General features: G+C 39.8%; 1 protein-coding gene across 2 annotated transcripts in view; it reads right to left on the reverse strand.

The window, feature by feature from the left end:
* The window catches only part of MSRA (methionine sulfoxide reductase A), a 229,153-nt gene that overhangs the window by 116,090 nt on the left and 91,284 nt on the right, over window positions 1–21,779 (reverse strand). For both annotated transcript variants that reach the window (XM_026040882.1, XM_026040887.1), the window contains exon 3: window positions 5,651–5,770. In XM_026040882.1, coding sequence (XP_025896667.1) covers window positions 5,651–5,770 — 120 coding nt within the window. The remainder of the gene's footprint in view (window positions 1–5,650; window positions 5,771–21,779) is intronic.

The raw sequence follows: 21,779 nt of genomic DNA on the forward strand, positions 1-21,779 counted from the left end.
TGATAAAAAATACTTAATGCTGCCTTTTATTTTAAATCATGAACCTACAAAGCACAGTTCTGTATCCCAGTATATTAAGGTATAATGAAGTTGGTTTTGGTCAGCAAAAGGCTCTTCTGTTGAAAAAGAATGTCAGTCATAACAAAACAGTCAATTTTCTCAGCAGAATGGCAATGTAGCAGGTAACTAAAATTCAACACATCTGTTATATTTCTTGTTGCCAAGGTTTTAACATCGCAGCAGCATCTGCCTTCACCTTTCCAAGCGATTTTCCAAAATGAGATTGGTACATTCATTTTATTTCCTGACTCAGCAATTGGACTGAGGCTAGATTACAGATTACAGGGTTGTATCATGGCTTTGTCTGCAGATTTAGAAGGCTCTTGGGACTGAAATGGCAAAATTACAGAAACGCAACTTACTCTAACTATAGCCTAGCTATTAAAAAGAATATATTTCTTGTAGTATCTTGCTCTTCAATTGCTACAAAAACTACATRAAACACTAATGTCCACAACACATGCCATTTCCTTTGATCCAATCAGTATTTTCTACTTTCGTTKGTTGACCTTTCCTTCCTTCCTCACAGGTAAGATAAGGAAAAGAAAAGGTGGGGAGGTAGAGCAATTGGCCAATATCTTATTGACATGTTTACAGATCAAGGCCATAGTGAACACTGAGAATCTTCACAGAATCTATATGTCATTAAAATTCCTATAGCCTGTTCTTATAAGAAAAGGAAAAAGGACTAACAAAGGAATAACAGGAATCTATTCTCTTGACAACAATCTAATAAAAAAAAAGAAAATGTTGTGAACCATTGGCTTGGTTGGAAACTTTAGTCTTGTGGACTTCAATGCCTGTTCATGAAAACTTTCAGATCTCTTTATAAGTTATAGAAAGGGTAGGGAATATTTGTAMTTTAATTATACATTTAAGCATTTTGGAGAGTCACTCGCTTTGGAATGGGGTTGTGATGTCTAAATGAAGGGCTCTTCAAGTGATATAAGGCACTGATATAGTACATACTGATAGTATGTTGTAGGACAAACTTGAGAAGGAAAGAATTATTTCCTTGTATTACATTGTCTCTATATTGCAAGTAATGGCTCACTCCTTATAAAGTGATTTTACAATAAAATATTGTATGTAACACCATGGAAGCTAAGTTCATGTAGCATATTTTTATACTGCATCGTTAACCATTAAGAATTTAAATTTATATGCAAGGTAATATGCTTCTGAAAAGTGCTAAGAATTGACTAGATTATAAAGAGGGTTAAATATACCATTAAGTTCACTAAGCCTTATAACAAATAAGATAATAAAATGGCAGATTTATCTACTTTTCTAACATTACAATGATTGAAGATAAAAAATACAACCGAAAATATAAAACGACCTGCTTAAATGTTAACAGCTTGAACTACAGGCCTACAAACTGCCGTGTTTTTAAGAAAATCATCTTTAGTTGCAGATTTTATATGGTAATTGTACACAACTGGTTTATGAATAACAACAGCAGAGTTTTTCCCTTCTGATTTCAGTGCCACTTGAGCTATGCAGATTTCAAAGAGCTTATGAATATCCAGATAAACACAGAATTGTTCTGAACATCTGTAAGCAAAATATGAAAAGATGTTTCATAGTGAATGAACATCCTGGGTTGTCTAACGCTGGCCAAAAATGGTGTATTTATGTACTGGATTAATGCACTGAAAATAGCTCCAATCCTTCACCCACTCCAGAATGCCTTTTCAGATTTTCATTTGTATGGTCGTCACCATGAAATGTAAAAATAATTCTCCAGCGCTGTATTCATAAGTTTCAAAATAGCTCAATTATCTCTTAAACACCAATTTAACAAGGCAACACACCACATCAACTGATAGGAGAATCTTCGTAACAACCTGTCACATATGTGAACAGGATAACATTAATCTGACCTTTACAAGCAGAATCAGGACTTTCCTACCTCCACAAGAGTCAGCTGAATAACATTATTCTTGAAGGCTTATGAGGTTGAGAGTTGGCCATTACMGGTACACATTTTTATAAGTTACCAAACATCATGTAGCAGCACAGTCATGAGTTGGCCATTGCAGTAGAAATTTTGTCCCCTTCCTTCATATCAGGTCTGCAGATGACCTTTGCTTATCASTGGAGCCCATCACATGAAGATAGTGGCTGAAAACCGGAACACCGGGGGTATGAAAAACAAACTTGACTCCATTTGACAACCACACGACATTTTGTCTCAAGAACATGTACAAAAACCATGAAGAAGACATAAAACTCTAAGCTTTTTCTTATTAGCCATGCAATATGGTCAAATAAATTATTCTAAAGAGTGAATCAGAATATCAAACTGAAGACAATATGTTCCAAGCCTCTGTCTGAGTCATTCCTCAACTACCACATATTTAGACACAGATGCTAGTGCAATGCTACTTTTTAAGACAAATAATATTTAAGGCAGTTTACCAGAGGTTTCCAAATAAGATTGCATTGATTCGGGGACATCCTAAATGCACAGCAACAGAAAACCTTAGTTGCTTACACGTGGACTTTGCGTTGCCTTTAAGATGTCCAAAGGTCTCTAGCATCTCCAAAAAATCTATTAGAYAGAGCTACAGAATGGCAGATGACTCAGATGTCTAAATTGACATTTAGACAACTGAACCAAAAATCACCACAGGCTGAAATATTAAGAGTGAGCTTAGTGTGGGGAAAAGAGCAAACCCACATCACTGTGGCTAAGGTGAAGCTGGTGGTCCAGCTTTGGAAGGGGCACTAAATATTTAATCCCAAGCAAAGTTGCACCTCTTTATTCAGAGCAGAAGGTGATAGACAAAAATAATTTTCCAACATAGATTCTCACAACTGCACAGGTTGAAAGCAGAGCTCMAAGACTAGCCCAGAGGATACCATTGAGGTGGCACGGATGTCCCTTCTAGAACTATATTTAAAGAAAACGTCCTTTAAGGAGCTGATCTGCCATAACAGATGAAGAAATCAGGGAGAGTGCTGATTTACTACAGTCTTCTGATTTCATAAATACCATTCTTCCCAATGAAAATGATGGAAGTCAGGAGAAGACAGATGGCAATATCTGAGGGCAGCTTGTGAGAACCCTCCCTAAGGAGACTTATAAAAAGTATCTTCAAAAATGAAAATAATTCTGCTGCAAAAAAAAGTAAGAATAATATCAGAATAAGATAGGGCTAGTGGAATCTAAGGAGGAAGAAAAAATTAGCATGCAGAAATCAGTATATCCTCCAATTCAGCTCAGCTGCACAACTAAGAAAAGAAATGTGCAATGCATACACATCCCATTGATGTTCACACCGACAAGTTTATGAAGTATGTGCTTCTCCTTCTGGATATCTCTGAGCAAAAAAAAAYCCTCCTCTGTTCAGTAAATGGAGGTATATAAACATTTACAATGCAAATGTGCATAAAACCAGGCACTATTAAAATAACCTCAGCTATGATTCTGCACTACACACCCAATTAAACAACTATCAGCAAGTAAGAGTTCAAAGATTTTCCCCATTTCTTTGTTCTAGCTAAATAACATTAAATTGGGACGGAAATAAATTACTATTTAATTATTACTTATTGTTAACTATTTGTGAAATGCCATGTATAAAAGCTTTGGAAAGCTCTCAAAGTGTCTCAGTCAAATGCAAAGCAGATGGTAACATGGACCCTGTGTGTGCAGGGCCGTTGGACTAGATGACCTCTGGAGGTCCCTTCCAACCTTAAGCAWCCTATGATTCTATGACCCCTTCTAGCCTACATTGCATAGAATTAAGGGTCAGCACCTTCTTTCTGCTTCCCTYGGTCATACCTTATCCTATATTCACATCTCCCCTTGGCCAGCTGCCAGCACTATCTGCAGAGACCCACTCAATATTCCAGCACAACTACCCAGTCTACTCRAACTGGGAGCGTGTCAGGCAAGAGAAATTGCACAGTGCATCCCTATCCTATATAAACAATCTAATTATTTAATGCTCTGGCCGTGAAATAGAGACACAAAAATTGCTAGATGGGCATGAGGCTGTATATACTCATAAAAATGCTATGCACACACTGCAGGGAAATGATGAATCAAACTCCCAGGGTAGGAGTGTGGAAGTAGAAAGAAGTATGGTGCAGTTGAGTAAATACGACAGGTACCTCTGATCCATCCACTGCTGAGACATCTCCTTCTTATCATGCTTTCCAGGAGCTATAGGTATCCATAAATCATTTAATCCTAAAGGCATGATGCTCTTTATTTCATCTGAGATGTTTTGAAAGTCTAGTTACACTAGTATTTACATTTGAGAACATGCACATTACTAAGAGTTACCATAAGAAATTCTCTTTAAATCTTTATTAGAGCGACAAAGATGATTAAGACGATTTCCCACCTGGAGGCAACCCTGTGCTCTGTGCTCTGGGTGTCCCTCCTTGAGCAGCAGGGGTTAGACTAGATCATCTCTAGAGCTCCCTTCCCACCTCAACCATTCTGTGATTCCGTGATTCTRTAAGGGCCTGGAGCATCTGTTCTATCAGGAAAGACTGAGCGAGCGGGGCCTGKTGAGCCTGGAGRAGAGGAGGSTGAGAGGGGAGCTGGTGAGYGTGTCCAAGGAGCCGAGGGGAGGATGGAGGGAGGAAGGKGCAAGCTCTGGTGGGTGGTGGCCAGGGGCAGGCCAAGGGGCAGTGGGTGCAGGTTGCAGCGCAGGCAGCTCCATGTGGCCGTGAGGAAGAACTTGTTTGGTGGGAGGGTGCCCGAGCCCTGGCCCAGGCTGCCCAGGGAGGCTGCGGAGGCTCCTGCTCTGCAGATCTGCCAGCGCGCCGGGATGCGCCCGGGTGCCCCGYGCTCTGGGTGTCCCTGCTGAATCCCTAGGGGTCCCTTCCAACCTCAGCCATCCTGGGATTCTGTGATTAGCATTTATAAGGCAATTTCCGGTAAGTGCAGCATTGTCTACAAAATATCACTTTAAACCATTTTTTCTTTCATAATTTTTACCATATTCAAGTTTCTGTGTCTCTGGGTGCCTTGCAGCATGTATCCACAGTTGCTGAAGTGTCCATTACTTGTTTGCACTGCTGAAGTTTTTACAMGCCTGCCTTCAATCCTAGGTGACCAACTGTCAGGGAGAATGGTAGGACAACTTCAGGAGTTGGCATAAAAAGCGTTAACAAGAAAATAAACCAAAAGGAAACCTCTAAGCTGTTCTCCCCCAGCGAGCAGAGGAAAGCACGAATTTGCTTTAACAGAACCATTACTCAATTGGCTGCCAGTGGTTGTATGTTCGATTACGGAAAGAAATTGTAGTGGGTGATTGGAGGTGTTTTTATAAAGAACACATTTGCATAAGTTGAAACAGAATCCATTTTCCTGAGGATGTATATAACAATACCATAGGCAAAGAAGACAAAAATACCTTTTATTTTTGAATTTTCCGCAGAACCTTTATGCATACATTAAATGCACAGCTAGTAGGAGATGACACATGAAGATACCATAGATAGTTTAGACTGCACGGTAAGCTTAGTGTATACCCAATGTCTATATTACTACATTTAATTCAATGCCATTCATAATCAGCAAGATTTTAATCACAAAGCTTAAAAAATGAAGTGGAAGACTTACCTGAGCACACCTCTTTGTAGGTAGGATTCGGGGTATATCCTCCTGCATAACCCACTTGAGTGGAGTAGACTCCCTTCTGCCTCCAAAACTTCCTCTCAGCTCCCCAGAAACAGCCCATACCTGAATTTTGCAGAGAAAACGTAACATTATGTCAAAAGCAGCTCAATAGGAAATCACTCATTTGCATATTAATTGATATAGACTGTACTGGAAGTAATGTCTACGACTGGCATGCGGCTGGATGCTTCCCAAGATTATACAGGGGGTAACTATGCTGGGAAATGCATTCTGCATCAATGAACAACTCAAATAAAGCTCTTTTTWAATAACGCTACTGAATATTAACATATCACAGCAGACAAATCCTGGAAGGGTTCAAAGGTCTAGGCAAGGTGAATCCTCATGGAGATGGAAAAAAAGTTACTTAAAAGGCAATTGCACCTATTTGTACAGCTCCATTTTTACTTTACTTGATTAGTAAGCTGTCAAAACACAATAATTTGTATTAATGGCAAACAGTTATTTAATTTTCTGCTTTCAGGCATATGCAGTCTTTAAAGGTGGCAGCAATAATGGATTAAATTATATGCTATATGGGAGGAAAAATGTGTCAGTTTAACAACTTATGCATGCAGATATTTGATGTTCAGACAAAATTTAGGTATTCATTCACCCACACGGCCAATTATCAAAGGACAGCAGATCCTCAGCAGGTGTAAATCAGCAAAAATCTCCTGGTAATAGGAATCAAGTGCATTATATGAACGGCAGTGAGAAGGAATAAACAAGGCTAAAATTCGCAATTCTCTGGAGATTTAAATAGCAACGAGATGTTAGTTAGTATTTGCAGGGCTCCCTAGAGCTGAAACACGTCATGTACACTCTGGCTTTATCTTGCTTATCCCCGACTATGGGCAACATATTTTCTCCTTCAGTGATAATTTGCTTCCTTTTCTTATTCCCATACTAAAATCTCTGAAATAAAAGGCAGTAGAAAATAAGCTAAATATCAATGATGCTTCGAAATCAATGACCCGTGACAGGTTTTCTATCGATAATAGTGCAGATATCTTGGGTTAAAACATAGCAGAAGATTTCCTTTGAAGTACAACTGAAAGAACAAAGCAGTCCCTTCTACCAACTACGATGGCTCACAAAGGCATATTCTTTCTTTGAAACTTCAGATATTAACTTCAAACAAAAATAACTTATTTTGCCCAACTCCTGCCTCTGTTTCCGCCTGTAACGCTCCCAAAATACAGAAGTAACGACTCAGATTTCTCCTTCTACATCAAGTGTTCAAGCAAGGCACATAAATTAGGATTCTCAATGGTTTTTGGAGACCTGGAAAGAGGCAGGGATCTCCTGAGGGCAAAGTGGGTCTGAATGGCTCATCAAATTATAGTCTTCTCCCTTGGCTACAGAGAAAACTAAGGCTATTAGGCTCAAGGTCTTCAATTATGTTGGTGGCAGATTGCTGTAGGACTTCACTTGCAATTCCCTCTCTGTTTTGCAAAAGGAGCAACTGAGAATGCCCATCCATGAGAAATGGATGGTGAGAAGTTTCCCTTGCTCAYCTACCTAATAGTGATTTAAACTAGGGGGTATTTCTTCACCTGACACTGTTATCTTATCTCAATTAAAGCCTGGGATGTTCTCCAGTAATTATGCCCCAAGGTCCAGTCAATTRATAGATAATCTAGTGAGACAGGTTTTATGCATGACGCTGTCTGTGCTCCACAGAACAACCAGCAGTTGTTGTCCCGTCATTATTCAAATAAAAAACGTGACTAGGGAGCATCAGGAATCCCTAGATGCACTCAAGTTTCCTTCCCATGGAAGACAGAGAACATAAAAGGTGGCTAGTACATGCCCAAGCCTCATCCCAAGAGRGAGTTGGGACATGGGTAGAGATGGAGCCTAGAGCGATGACCCAGGAACTGYTCCCTGGTCCACCATGAACTCATAATTTGAACACAGACTTCAAGTGTTCAAACAAATATTTACTTAAAAGCATATTTCTTGGGACGTGCTTTTATACACGTACATACAGGCAAAAGGTTGTGCAAGTTCCTTGCAAGTAAAATCACTGCACCAGCCTGCCCAATATTCATCTCTGATAATTTCAATAATTTGAAATATGTATGCAATATTCATTAATACCATTTTAATATCAAGGTAAATTCTTGACTCTTCTATACAGAACTTGTATAACAAAGTTCAGATTCAAATTTCTCTTTAAAAAAAAAAAAAGAAAAGAAAAACTGCTTTATTATTCCTGTTTGTGGTTCCTAATTCGTCACAGCCAATGCCTAAGATGTTGCTATCTCTGACTACTTGTTCCTACAGCTTTATCTAGGAGGACATTTTGGAGGCATTACAGAATTAGATAAGCTTATTGAAAACCGCATCTGATTTTGCCAGAGTCAACATAAAAGAGATCGTAGAATTTTTAGAAATCATGCCTGTGGCAATTGTTTAATTATACAGAAACCCAACTGTACATGAAGGCCATCACAGGTTCCCAAACATGATATTTTCCATTCTATTGCAGAGCAATAAAACATCAGGAATACAGTTTTTCTGTGGCCGTCCAGTCCTCTGGAATAGTCTTCATTCCTGCTGATAATCACAATTCATACTGACAATTCAGCAGTATTTTATCTTTACATATGCAACTCATATGAGAGGACGAGACAGGATACAGTCTGCTTAAATCTTATATCTCTAAACTAAAAAGTTTAGGTATGTAAGCACGTGGATAGCCCAGACAGTGATGCCTTTTGCTTGTTTTTTAGCACTGCCTAAACTTGGAAGTTCTTAATTTCATTAGGTCTTGTCCAGCTTACCACAGAAGCTCCGATGCAACTAGACAGTGGTCACCAAAGCATGTTGTTCTGAAAGTGAAGAGGTGCCTGGCAGGAGCTAAACCCTGTGATCGGGTTTAGGAGAAAGGCAGAAGTGGGAGTGGTCAACAGAATTTATTTAGAAGTGGGTAGATTTAGGATATTGGACCATTTCTGAGGATGTTTGGGGGTTTTTTTGTTTTGTTTTTTTTGTTTTATTTTGTTTTGTTTTTGTTTGTTTTCCAATGGTGCTGTATTCCATGCATTCCCTTCCATCTGAATAACCTGGATACAAGTCTGGGCTGCAAATTCCTGCTCCTGAATGCAAAGCACTGAGCTTAGAGTTGAACGACAGAAAGTGTTGGCCATTAAARTCTTCCAAGGTCTCATTTGTCAGATCTTTGATTTGATGTTGATGGTTCTTTGGGGCCCTAAGAGATTTACAGGAAGGGCACAGAATCAAACTCACGTTGGTAGGACAAGCATGCCAAGTTGATGGTGAGTGGGCATCTATGCTAAGAAACTGCAGAGACCCAAAAGCTCTCCAGAACACACTCGTACCCTGGTCCACACCTGAGTGCACAGCTATGGACACCACACAAATACAGACTGGAGTTCAGACATAGGCATCAAGATCAAATAAGAAGTGTTTGTTCTTTTCCTATTTATTTCAAGCATTTTAATGACTGATAAATCCTCTACTCCAGTGCCTGAAATTGCTGATCATCAGGGTAGTGGTTACCAATTCGCTTYAGTCAACAACCATTATTTGGGTTTCTCTCCTTCAAAGCCCTCTTTGACCTGTTGTTTTGACCTAAAGACCTACATCCTTGTYGTGATATCTCACACCTTTTCTGTCACCAGGTTATTTCTGGATTCCTTGTGCCATTCTTCCTCAGAGAGACAGATACTTCATTCCTTCCAAACTCTCCTCATTATTTCTCAAGTATGTGGGCACAAACAATACACCTTCACATGCACGGAAACAGATAAAATTGAAACTTTGTCATAATAACAAAAAAACTGCTGGTAAAAGGACATAATTTCCAACAAAATAATGCAAAATTGCTTTTCCATGGTATTAACACATTCGGCAGTTGGTGTTTGTTATTCTGCTAAAGTGGTGCCATGTTCTAGGCAGGAACTGTCTGTCACAAGGCGAGAAATGCTAAGAATAAAATGCCACGTAGCATTCCTGAATTGTGGTATTAGCTCATAAAGTGCCTGCTCTTCAGAGCTCTGCCTGCCTTAAGCCCTGCTTAACATGAGCAGTGATTACTGAAACAGGTGGAAAACATCTCAGTGGAAGAATTCAGATTTTCTTGCAATCCACAAAGTTACCTTTCCTTAGTTGTTATTACTCCAGTAAGGAAACTGAAGATGTTCTAAATAATTAGACACAACACAGAGGAAAAAGGCAACAAAGAGAAGAAGAAATACCGAAGGGGAAAGAAGTCACTGGTAATTTCAAAGTAGGAAAGAAAAAAAGAAGGAGATTTTGAACTATTTATGAAAGAATTTACATAATCCCCTGTACTGGTTGCGTGAGTGAAGCTCTAGTGCTCGACAGGCAGCTTTAGGAGGCATTCCTAAAAGAAGGAAAATGAAAAAAAAAAAAAAGGGAAGATCCTGGGAACATACTTTTAAATCCCAAAAAGTGTAATTTAATCATACTGGGCTTTGCAGAAGACTATTTAAACAYTGAAGATATTTGGCACTTTTTAATTGCTAATTTGTAAAACAAAACCCATTCTTTCAGTGCTGAGTTTTGACTGACTCTTAATTGGAATTTCAAAAAATGCATTTAAAGATTTGGCGCTTTTGAACTTCAAAACAAACAGATTCAAATGGGAATCTTGAAAGGTGCCTTCATCCCTATAAATAACACCAAAGACACAATTTGGAAGTGAGTGCTAATACCTCCATTCCTACAAGCCTCTACATTTTCTCAAACCATCCTCTCCATGTATAGGCGTATTTGCGTCTTCGGAACAACTCTTTTTGGACGCAGCCCCGCGCTCAGCAGAACATGTGTTTCCATAGGCAACCCAGAGCATTTGCATACTTGCAAAACGGAGTTCGCCTAAGCTGAAGCCTTTTTTTTCTTTTTTTACCCTACGATAATGAAAGCAAATATTACGCTCATAAGAGAAATGCACCTCCTGTTGTTAAAAAAAAAATAACCTTTAATATTTTGCACTTTTCCGGAAGAGAAACTGAACGGAATTGAACCGCAGGTGTTTGCTTTCTTGTGAGATGAAGAGCTTTAAAGACGATGTTAACTGTATTGACTGGGTCTCCGTTGACTGTAACAGAAGCTCATACATTTAGGGATTAATTTATTTGCCTAAACAAAGACATCCAATGCCGCTTGAGATGCCTCAGGATATCTAAGACATCTATCTACACAAGGCTGACATAAGTGACACAGGACTCAGGAGAGACACGTCACTGCCTTGAATGGCATCTTGAGGCCAAGCAGATCCAACCAGCTACATATTTTAAGGCAAAGGGGAAAAAAATGCATCCATGATTTATATATAAGCCTTATTAAATTTAAAAAAAAAAAAAAAAGTCTTTGAATTTGTAGCTGGATCAAATACTCCAAAATACAGTGAATTGTACCCTAATCTTTCCTACTTCTCTTTAGTATCTATAAACGGAGTCTAGTTTGACTAGCTTGGTTCCCATCCCCTTCTCCACAGTGTGTTCCTGTCACATCACTGAAAAATAACGCTCAGATTCCACGATATCAATTCAGATTCATGGCTCTATGATGTAAATTGGCACAACTGGGAGACTGACATCAAAAGTGCATTCTTCATCTAAATTAAAACCTAATAAGATGCACCCATTATGTACTAATTAAAGTCTGTGAAGTTCAGAGCTCCTCAGATGCTCAAGGAGGCTGGTGCCTCTGGGACTCTCAGCTTTCCACTTAAGACACTCAGAGGAAGCACATTGTTTTTACAACCATTCTTTATAAACTGGCTAATCTTCTTATTTTCCCAGAAAGGCATCCACGTGCACGGTATTTCCATTCATGTTGTACTCTTTTCAACATGTTCTTCATGGCGTGTCCTCCTCCTTGGAGGATCAGGTGCGCACACAACCAGGCTCCTGCCTAACAGCCCAACCATCTGTCCCTCCTACCAGCCTTATTTACCACYGTTCTCYCTCCCTTGCCCTCCAAGCAGCTCGACAGGACATCCACACAATCAGAGGACTCGTTTTTTCATATTCCGAGGAACAAATGCATCATTTCCACGGTATTCCAAGTCTTTGCCGCGATCCCTTCACTTCACTTTGAGGCACTTTTCCATGCAGCAGGTTAAGAAGCTGTTCCAAAACCAGGCAGATCAAGAGGCTTCGCTGTGGATGATGAGCTGCAAAGGACATGCATCCTGTTCTTTCTTCTGTTAATGGATTTTGGAATTTATCACTGCATGGAATAGGAAATGGAGTTTATCACAGAATGGAAACTCTTGGTTTTAAACAAAATTGTGCTGAGAGAACAAACAGCAACGTGTCCTGCAAACTTCCTCCCTCGCCTCCATTGAGCTTGAGTCAACGGGTCCATCCAACGCTCAGGATCTATCCAAAGCTCAGGATCTATCCTCGGGAGCGCACTAGACAGAGGAGAGCAGCTTTTGTGCCAGCTCCTGTTCCAAAACCCTGGAAGCAGTGATTCTGCCAGCTGCTCAACTGCCCAAAAACGCAGCCAAAAGTAGCTGGGGACACAGGCTGCTCCTATACATTGCTGCTGTAAAGGACAGCCAAGAGTGCATCCCACAGGTCTACCTCAGCAAGTCCTACCCTAGCCAACAGCTCTCCGGGAGGAAGACACAGCTGCCAGTATCCCCACTTCTCTTGGCCAGGATGGGTTTTGGCACAAATTTTGCATGCRATTTATTTAGTTACCTCTATAAAATGTGTAGAAGCCTAGGAATTGCTCAGCTGCTTTGAACTGCAATGACATTTTCCCCTCAGTTGGAAGGGATAGAGTGAGTCTCAGCAAGATATATATGCACATAATAATGCTCATTACATATATTTCCAGCGAATGCTAACTATCCATGATTGTTCTTTTCTCCTATAAAATACTGTGCAGTGCAGTCGGTACAGCTGATTGATTAAAGTCATTCCAGCTACTGATATTTCCTAGTATCAGGCCAGAGATACTCACTGCRTGAACCTAAATTGCAAGGACCATACTTTGCAGGTCAAGGTGGGTACTTTGCCTTCATCCTGAAATGTGAGGTTAGGCTTCAGTATGTACCATCAAGTTCCTTTTCCCTCCTTCTCATCCAAGGAGAACATGGGCATGGCAGCAACAAGGAAGTTGTGATGTGGYCCAGCAGGTCTCCTAGTTTGATGGTGAGGACATCCTGGCACCCCATGAAGAACATCCACTCTATGGTCTAACACACAGCTGCTGTGTCCCTGGTTACAAGAATCCTCCTCGCATTTATATATAAGACAAAAGTACCAAGGTTCCAGAAGGTTAAATTTTGTTTTCTACATAGAAATATGCTCTTTGACTTTAACTGTGATCTCTGAATCACATTTAAAGTGAATGGATACTTGTCAAATCCATCCACACTGCCTGGGTACTTACACAATGATTTACAAGGGCCTGAAGATCTAAAATGACTTAATAGCCACCAAGATCAAAATCTAGCATGAATTACCCCATAGCCGCTGCTTTGAATCTTTTCAAATTCCTGTTGAGAATCTGGAAGGAATTCCAGATTCACATGTAATGTTATCTGTCTTTTACATAACACTGTAATATGTAGGACGCTTTGCTGCGCCATCTGGATGGATATAGGATTAATGTTATCAATCAGGATTTAAAATCAAATTGTATTATTGATGTCTTTAGCGGTTTAACATGTAGCAACCACTGAATATTTGAGCAATCACAGAATATCTGAAATCACTGGAAAATAATCAACTAAGAAATGGTTGGGAAGAATATATATAAAAAAAATGAAATGGAGAACAAGCTCAGCTGAAAGAAATAAAACTCCTGATGACAGATGGCATTAAGCGGATGATCTTCCTAGATAAGCGTTGGCTCTAATGCTACAACAGGGTTGATAAATATGTTGAACAGCTTGCCTGGGGCAAGTCAAACAAAGCCCTCGGCAAGAAATTTAAAATGCAGTTTGCCTAACAGAGCAACTAAAGAGGAATTTCTTGGCTCGCCATTTTGCCAAGACGTGTTCTGTTCACACTGCATGAATTCCCAGAGAAACTGTTGGGTTAGCTCCTTTTTTTTTTTTTCCATAGGAGAAGCAGAAGCCTCATGTTCATTCAAATTAACAAATGCCCAGGCAATTCATTTCTGCCAGGATGGAAGCTGCTGACATTCGGGGAGTGTGTGCACGCGTGCGTGGGGGCATATGCAGGCAGGTTTGCACAGAATCTGCACGGCACATTAGAATTTTTGCAGGAGGAACAAGAGAATATCGTAATAGAAAAGGCATATTTGACTGTCAAGTGAAAACCTGCCTTGTTTTCAGTATGAAAAATATGTATAMCATGCCATAAGTAAAAGTAAGACTTATGGAAGACAATAGCACCCATGCTGGGAAAAACAATGTAGATAGACTGACAGACATAARTATACATAGATACAGAATATACATAGAATAGATAGATAAATTTATAGAATATGCATAGAATAGATAGATAAAGGTAGACAGAAAGAAAKAAACCAAATTAATTGAATTTAAATCAATTTATAGAATCCATCATGAAACCATGTTACAAGTTATAAATAGCCAAGTCATAGTATTTTAATAAATTTGAAGCCAACATCAGACATATTAATGGCTGGCACAAACCCAAACTACTCTGAATTTCACAGTTAGAGCAGAAAAGATCTCAGATACTCCTATTTAAATGCAATTCTGAACTTCACCAGCAGAGAGCAGGAACATACATGCCTCTATGTATTCTCAGAGATGGTCTTATCCTTTGACTCATTATTTTTCTCCACCCAAYAGACGAGAGCAGTAACAGAGCAACTCACTTTATTCTGAAGGGCAACAGAACTGCATTCTGGYGAGTCCACATGAAAACAAAATTCCATAATAAATCTCCAAATGTCCCCACATCTACAATATCTTATCCTGGTAGAGCCGGGATGCAATATAACTTCTGTGCAGGAGCTTCATCCCAAGGGTTCAGYTGGCTTTGAACCATCAGAGCCAACACATGAAGCCAACACAACTCAAGACCGCCAACTATCTGCTGGAGTTCTACCTTCTTCTGCAATCTTGGGGCATAGACATTATTCTTAATGGCTGTTCCGCATCAATTTCTTCATCATTAATCATGCTTGGCACTTTCTTAACGACAAGAGAAAGGTTAAAAGGAGTGGGAAGATGGGCAAGATTGATTAAGCCCAAACATAAACATAAAGCTTTCAGGCTTTATATCACGGCTCCCAAAAGAACACCAAGATGAGAAGGTGCCATAGGAAGATGCCTGGAAGCTGTAGCTGGCTTTGGGGAATTGTGTTTCCTGCCTCCTATAGAAAAAAACAAATACATAAATACTAATTCACATGCATTTAGCTCCTTTCATCCCAAAATATCAAAGCGTTTTGCACACAATAATTAAGCCTCACAAGAACTATAATTTATGAAGTTTTTGAAGTACTCCACAACTGAGGTATGAGTGGTCCCAAGGCAAAGAATCATTTCCAGAAACATCCATGAATTCCAGCTAACAGGTCTTTGTTTAAAATCTTTCTCAAGCTGCAGCAACTGAAACAGGGTTTCATAAAATTATGTATATTTACCAACTCTTTCCTCCCTGCATTTTGGTTGATTTAGATTCTGCAGTAAAACTTTGTCTAGATAAAAAGTTGCAACTTTCATCTTACTCATCCCATGCCTGCAGAATATAGCTGTACTACCGTAATACGAAAAATAAGACAAAATAAAGAACTGTCTCCAAAAATATGAAGTGATGATCAGTCAATTGTACAGTTCATGAACTGGAAATCCATAAATGCCCGTTTTCTTTAGTGGTCAGGGATTTTGGAATAYGCTGAGTGGGTGATCACACCTGGGAACAAGGCAGCATCATTGACCACGAAGGTGCAAGTTGAACAATTGCATCTCATATAAAGCAATACTGCCATAAAAATGGATATAGCCATCAGAAAAGGGGTGTAATTCACAAGGCAAGAAGGGTGAGTTCTTAAGTCCAAAATTTATGTGGATTACAATTGTGTGCATTTCACTTAGTTCGATGATTAAAGAACAGTCTTAAGAAGTATTATAGGCACCTGATGTYCATTGGCGACACACATGACAACTGAAGCATCCCAAGGACAAAGAAAGGAGAAAGAAAGAATGCTAGGGTTTATAGCCAAAATTCTGTCTGACTTTTTACTTGTTTTAATTTTTCTTATGAAATAATTAGATAAGAAAATGGTGATGTGTGTGAATCAAAGCAGCATAAGCTCTTTGTTCATCTCTGAAGTGCCCAGACATGGAACCAAGTTTTCCTCTGAATTAACACAACAGAATTTCCAAGGATACAGTCAGTAAAGAATAAACGATGCCAGCTTGTACATGGATAAATTCAGTCTAACCACTTTCCTATCTCACAACTTTACCCTTGGAAGAGGGGACTAGTTTCTTAATACATCACCTTTCAAAGGTCTGTCAGGGATAAAAAGAACCTCTAGGACAACATTATAGGAAAGAGATTGACAAAGAGTTACACGGTCCTATCACCAAACTGATTATTTGCCTCATTGAGAAGCATCATATTTTTTATTTTCAGACATTGACTGGAGGCTTTCAGATCATTTTGTGATCTCCCTTCGCCCTAAGCATTCCCACACTCTGCACCAGAGATTCATTTTAGATCATCCTCGGTCATTTGACACACTTTAGTGCTCTACTACCCATGCAGAACTTGATGTACACATAAAATAAGAGGTGTCATCAGGGCTCTGTAATCCATTTGATTTCAGAATTGATTCTCCCCAAATTGATTCTCCCCAAACTGATTCTCCCCAAACTGCGTCTTTCATATCAATTCATCTGCGTCTTTCATATCAATTCATCTCTGCGATAATAGCAGTGCCTTGTCCTTGTTTTGGGAAAATCTCTGTAATCTATTGGCAGCCTTTAGGGAGATCGAAATAAACAGAAGCAGAAAGAAATATATTCTACTATTCTAAAGCAAAGCGCTACAGACATTTTCTTACAGGCGAAATAAGAATCACTTTTAGGGCTATGAAGCAGAAACTAACAACTTGTTTACAAAGTTAGCTTGCTGCAAAGAATATCACAGAATGGAACAGAAATCTTTCCTTTTGTTTTCCTTTTTTTTGCTAACTGCTGCTAAGWTAAATTAACTGCCAGAGACACATTCAGAAAAAAAGCAATCTCATATTACCTACTTTATTTATAAACTCAGATTTTAGACAACAACAGAAAGCTGTAGGCACCCTGACAATTATTTAAACTTACAATCTGTAATTGCTCAGGAGCAAAAAATAATTACATTCAAATAACCAGTCGATGCAAGAACCCCCTTTTCCTCCTGTGCTCCCCAGCTCCACAGAAACATACCCTTAATCCWCTTCCAATAAAAGCCCAAACTAATAAATGTCTTCTAAGTGTGCCTAGAAGATCATTAAAATTAATCCATTTTGGACCAAAGCTGTCCTTAATGGAAATAGAGAATTTCTGAGAATTATTTTCTCATCTGTTAGTAGCCGATAACGTTTTGGTATGTCCTCATTGGCAAGGGAGAATAACTCTTTCCTATCCACCTGCAGAAAGACAATTACTCCAAAAAATACCAGAGAAGATTGTTATAGCAAAATTTATTAATTTTTAAAATTAAAATTTTTAAATTTTAAATTTTTAAGATTAATTTTAAAATTAAAATTATTTAAAAATTATTATTAATATATATCCAGAGGAACAGTCAGGGGCCAAATAGATATGTGGTTACTCATGTACCATTCATGCAGTATCTATCTGATGCAGGCCCATACCCCAAAATCATGGTTTGTCACTGCTGAAAATCGAGCAGCCAGAAAAAGGCTAAGGTTCTAACTTTGTGGCGCTAAATAGTTTTAATTAGTAAGAGAGAGGCAGTTAAAGGTGATATGATATGGTGATAGCATATATATATATATGATATCTGTGATATACTGCATGCAATATATTGTATAATAAGGATCCTTCTCCCCCAGGATCSTATATCCAACAGTAGACATCAGCAGGTACTAAGGGAAGAAAAGAGCAAACGCATCCAGCACTTGCCCTGACTACAGTCCCCATCTCYGGCTTAGCGAGGCTGCTCTGAGCCTGACACGGTTGGATTAACCATTGCTCCCAATGGATCTCTCTTCCAACTATTTCTCCTGGCTCCACTTCAGACCGTGAAACCTCTTTATGCAGGAATTCCTTTGGCAAGGAAATGYAGTATTTCATTTGGTTCCAGCTCTTCTGATTTATTTTGAAACCGACTCCTTCTTGCTTCATTTGATGGCCCCAACTTCCCAACCAGAAGACTTTCTGCATAATCAATTCCCTTTTATATTCCCCGTGCCTATCATTTGTCATTTTGTAGACCTCTCATACCTCCCCAAGTCTTCTATATTCACACCAAATATCCTAGCATACCCAGTTGTTTCTCGTACAGATGTTTCTCCAGACTTGTGATGATCCTTTTTGATTCATTCTCAACTTTTTCCAGTTGTTATATGTCAATCTTGAGATAAGGGGAGCAGAAATGCAGAGTGTTCAAATAGCGTGGGAAAACTATGAGTTTGTACATTGGCTGATAAGAGCTGATTTTTGTTTTATTCTCTTTTCCTTTCCTATTCCACATTCCCACAGTGGACATCATGGACAAAACGAAAGAGCTACCATCTTAGGCATTCATTAAAATACTTACAATATCCCCCTAAAACTGTGTACAAGATGAGAGTTTGGTGCCAAATATGACTGATGAAGCCACCACCAGTGTCTTAGACTCACAGCACATTGCAGCCATAAAGAATTCAACTAGTTGAGGTTAGAAAGACTCATACAGCCTCGGGTTGCAAGCAACGGAGCAGTCGTACAAGCCTCAGCACAGACTCCAGAATACTTTGGATCAACAAAGTACCTTGAATTCTTTGGAGATGACTTGTGTTGAGTCAATAAGTCTGTCAGAGCAATAATCCTGCCTCAAGGCTACAGACCCTTTTGCTTTACCCTTGGGTTTGTCTACAGCGTGGTAAAGCATAAATAATTGCAGTCTGGAACAAACAGTTRGAGGTGATCAAGATTACCTTTAAAATGAGTTAACCCTAAATCATGATTAAAAAAAAAGAAAGGTCTAGTATAAACATACCTTTTAAAGATACAATTGTCAGTCTGGTCACATACACCAGGGAATTGGTGCCCTACTCGAAARGAAATACTGGACAGAGAAAATTCCCATGAAAAGTCCCCAGTKGAGTCTCCTTTGCCTGAAGGCAAATACTACCAGGACAGGTAAAGCTCAGGAATATTCCTGAGTTGCTCACAAATGCTCAGTTCTCAGGCTGCTGTCAGCTCCAGTTCGCTGAGTGTGTCTGTGTCACATTCACAACCTAGGCCTGGATTTCTGTAGCAGCATAGAGATGAGCATTGCCAACCCTGGCCAAGCAGCACAATCCACAAAGGTCTGAAGAGGGTCTGTGCGAGCTACCAAAACCTAGCATCAGCCATTCTCCATCTATAAAACATACCCCGATCTTGGATTAACTAGTTGTCAAAGCAAAGCAATTGATACTATCTTTATGTGCCTCAAATGATAAGTGTTTTCACACTTGATGAGTCTATGTTTAACCATCTTCATGCCTGAACTACTAGATCTGATACGAATTTACTCTCATCTTGCTGTGCAGCTGGGTTATATATGGATATTGTCAAACATTTGTCTGGAGCCTTGGGCTGCATCAAGCTAGTATAAATAAAACACAAACAACAGTACTTGAAAAGTGATATGTCTGATAACAACATCCAACATCACACTTTCCATCCCAGGAGAATGAGTCAAGAGAAGCTGGATGACCATTAGCCTGAGTTTGCGTGAGGCTCCATCACTGGGTGCAAAGATCGTTGTGGTTTGATGGAGGAGGGGGCAAATTTGGTGAGAAGAATCTCCTTGCGTTCCAGATGATCCTCAAAGGTTAGAGGGACTGTGGGCAGCTGGACTCGTCTCTTATCCGGGATACCAAATACTGCGGTAACTATAGGCCCARCTCTGGCAGTACCAGATTCACAGTCTGTGGACTGTAGGTCCAATCGCCTTCAAAACAGCCAATCGACTTCACAAATATGACCAGCTATAGGCCCGACTCTGGCAGTACCAGGCTCACGAACAGCCTGTYGACTGTAGCTCTGATCACCTTCAAAACACGTAGTCGAGTTCACAAAGAGCACCATTTATTCAAAGGCAACATTTAGAGAACAGGTTTCACACCCCATTCACTCATCAGCTGCATGGCACCATCAGGTTACCACCTCCACAGGAGAAGCTTGGCCATGGTGTCTCCATTCTGCTCCACTCTTCGTTTACTCTTATTATTGTGTGCTAGGAGGGCAGATTTGTGTTGTCAAGGGAATCATGGAGAAGTAGATTCCATACACACCAACSATCCTGGAAGTGGGAACTGCCTCTCACTTCAAACAAGCCTCTGTAACAACATCTGTTAGGCCCCGTTTTTTCTCCAATTTCCCCTTTCTCAAGCAATTCTCTCACAGACACCTTACCCCTTCTACAACTATGCACCTTTATATTTTGAATCTAATTACAAATACATTTCAACATCTCACTCCAGTTACATCCTCTTTACTTGAAAGCGTGACTGCTACTACATAATTCATAACATGATTCTCAGTAATTTTCAGTCAAGGTTCAAGCAGAAATGTGTCACACTAAGATTATATTATTTATGAGCATAATGTTGGATTTAAGCCAATGATACACCAATAAATTTTATCTTAAAGCCTGACATATTGCATGCTGTTTTCCCTGGCTCGCAAACAAATAACTACGGCTGTTTCAAGATTACTTACAGTTCAACTCAAATCACAATTTTTTTGCAATTAGTTCTTATCTTATTTGAAAAAAATGATCTTATTCTCTCTTTCAGATATTGAGGGGTTTTTTTTTTGTTTGTTTGTTTTCTAAAGTTTGTCTTGAATGGAAAGCAAAGCCAGGTGGTATCTCAGAACAAAAATTGTCAGTAAAATTCTGTCTAAGCACCTTTGAGGGTGGAGTTTTTATTCTCTGCTAAAGACAAAAGACTTTTCTTGGTGGTCCAGAATAAGCAGAAAGAGAGATTGTACTGGTGAGAACTGCCTGCCTTTGGATGTAACCTTAAGGATGTGGTCATTATCCTAAAAACAAGAGTAAATAATGGATCTATTATATACTGTGATGTAAATAGTTGTTGAGGAATACTGAAGAATTAAGAAGTAATTCTTCCCACTCTAGCCTCACTTGAAATATAGGGCTCTTGGCTGCACTTCAGCATGAAGATTTAAATAATGACATTTAGGTCTCCATAAACAGGTGTTTTGGGGTAAAAATAGGTGTCTAATTATAATTAGTGGGAATCCAGGGCTCAATTTGGATGCCTCAGTGAAGGTATGTTGTGCGATCTTAGATGTCCAAAGGACCTTGCTCAGGTCTGGCATAGGAGTGAAAGACCTGAAAAAAAAGTCAGACTTGTATCCTTAGAAGCTGGAGATCAAGGACAATCAAGATAAAACAAATGTCACTTTAAACCAAAGCCTGGGTAGCTGAATCCTGCTCTGCTGATGGCAGGCTTTCCATTAGCTGTAATAGGAGATTACAGAACCACAAGAGTTGAGGTTGAAAGTCACCTCTAAAGATCACCTAGTCCAACCCTTTGCTCCARCAGGGWCACCCAGAGCRCGGGGCACCCGGGCGCATCCCGGCGCGCTGGCAGATCTGCAGAGCAGGAGCCTCCGCAGCCTCCCTGGGCAGCCTGGGCCAGGGCTCGGGCACCCTCCCACCAAACAAGTTCTTCCTCACGGCCACATGGAGCTGCCTGCGCTGCAACCTGCACCCACTGCCCCTTGGCCTGCCCCTGGCCACCACCCACCAGAGCTTGCACCTTCCTCCCTCCATCCTCCCCTCGGCTCCTTGGACACACTCACCAGCTCCCCTCTCASCCTCCTCTTCTCCAGGCTCAGCAGGCCCCGCTCRCTCAGTCTTTTCTCATAGGATAAATG

This window comes from Nothoprocta perdicaria, unplaced genomic scaffold, assembly GCF_003342845.1.
Source record: "Nothoprocta perdicaria isolate Ctin4 unplaced genomic scaffold, notPer1 scaffold_101, whole genome shotgun sequence".
Lineage (NCBI taxonomy): Eukaryota > Metazoa > Chordata > Aves > Tinamiformes > Tinamidae > Nothoprocta > Nothoprocta perdicaria.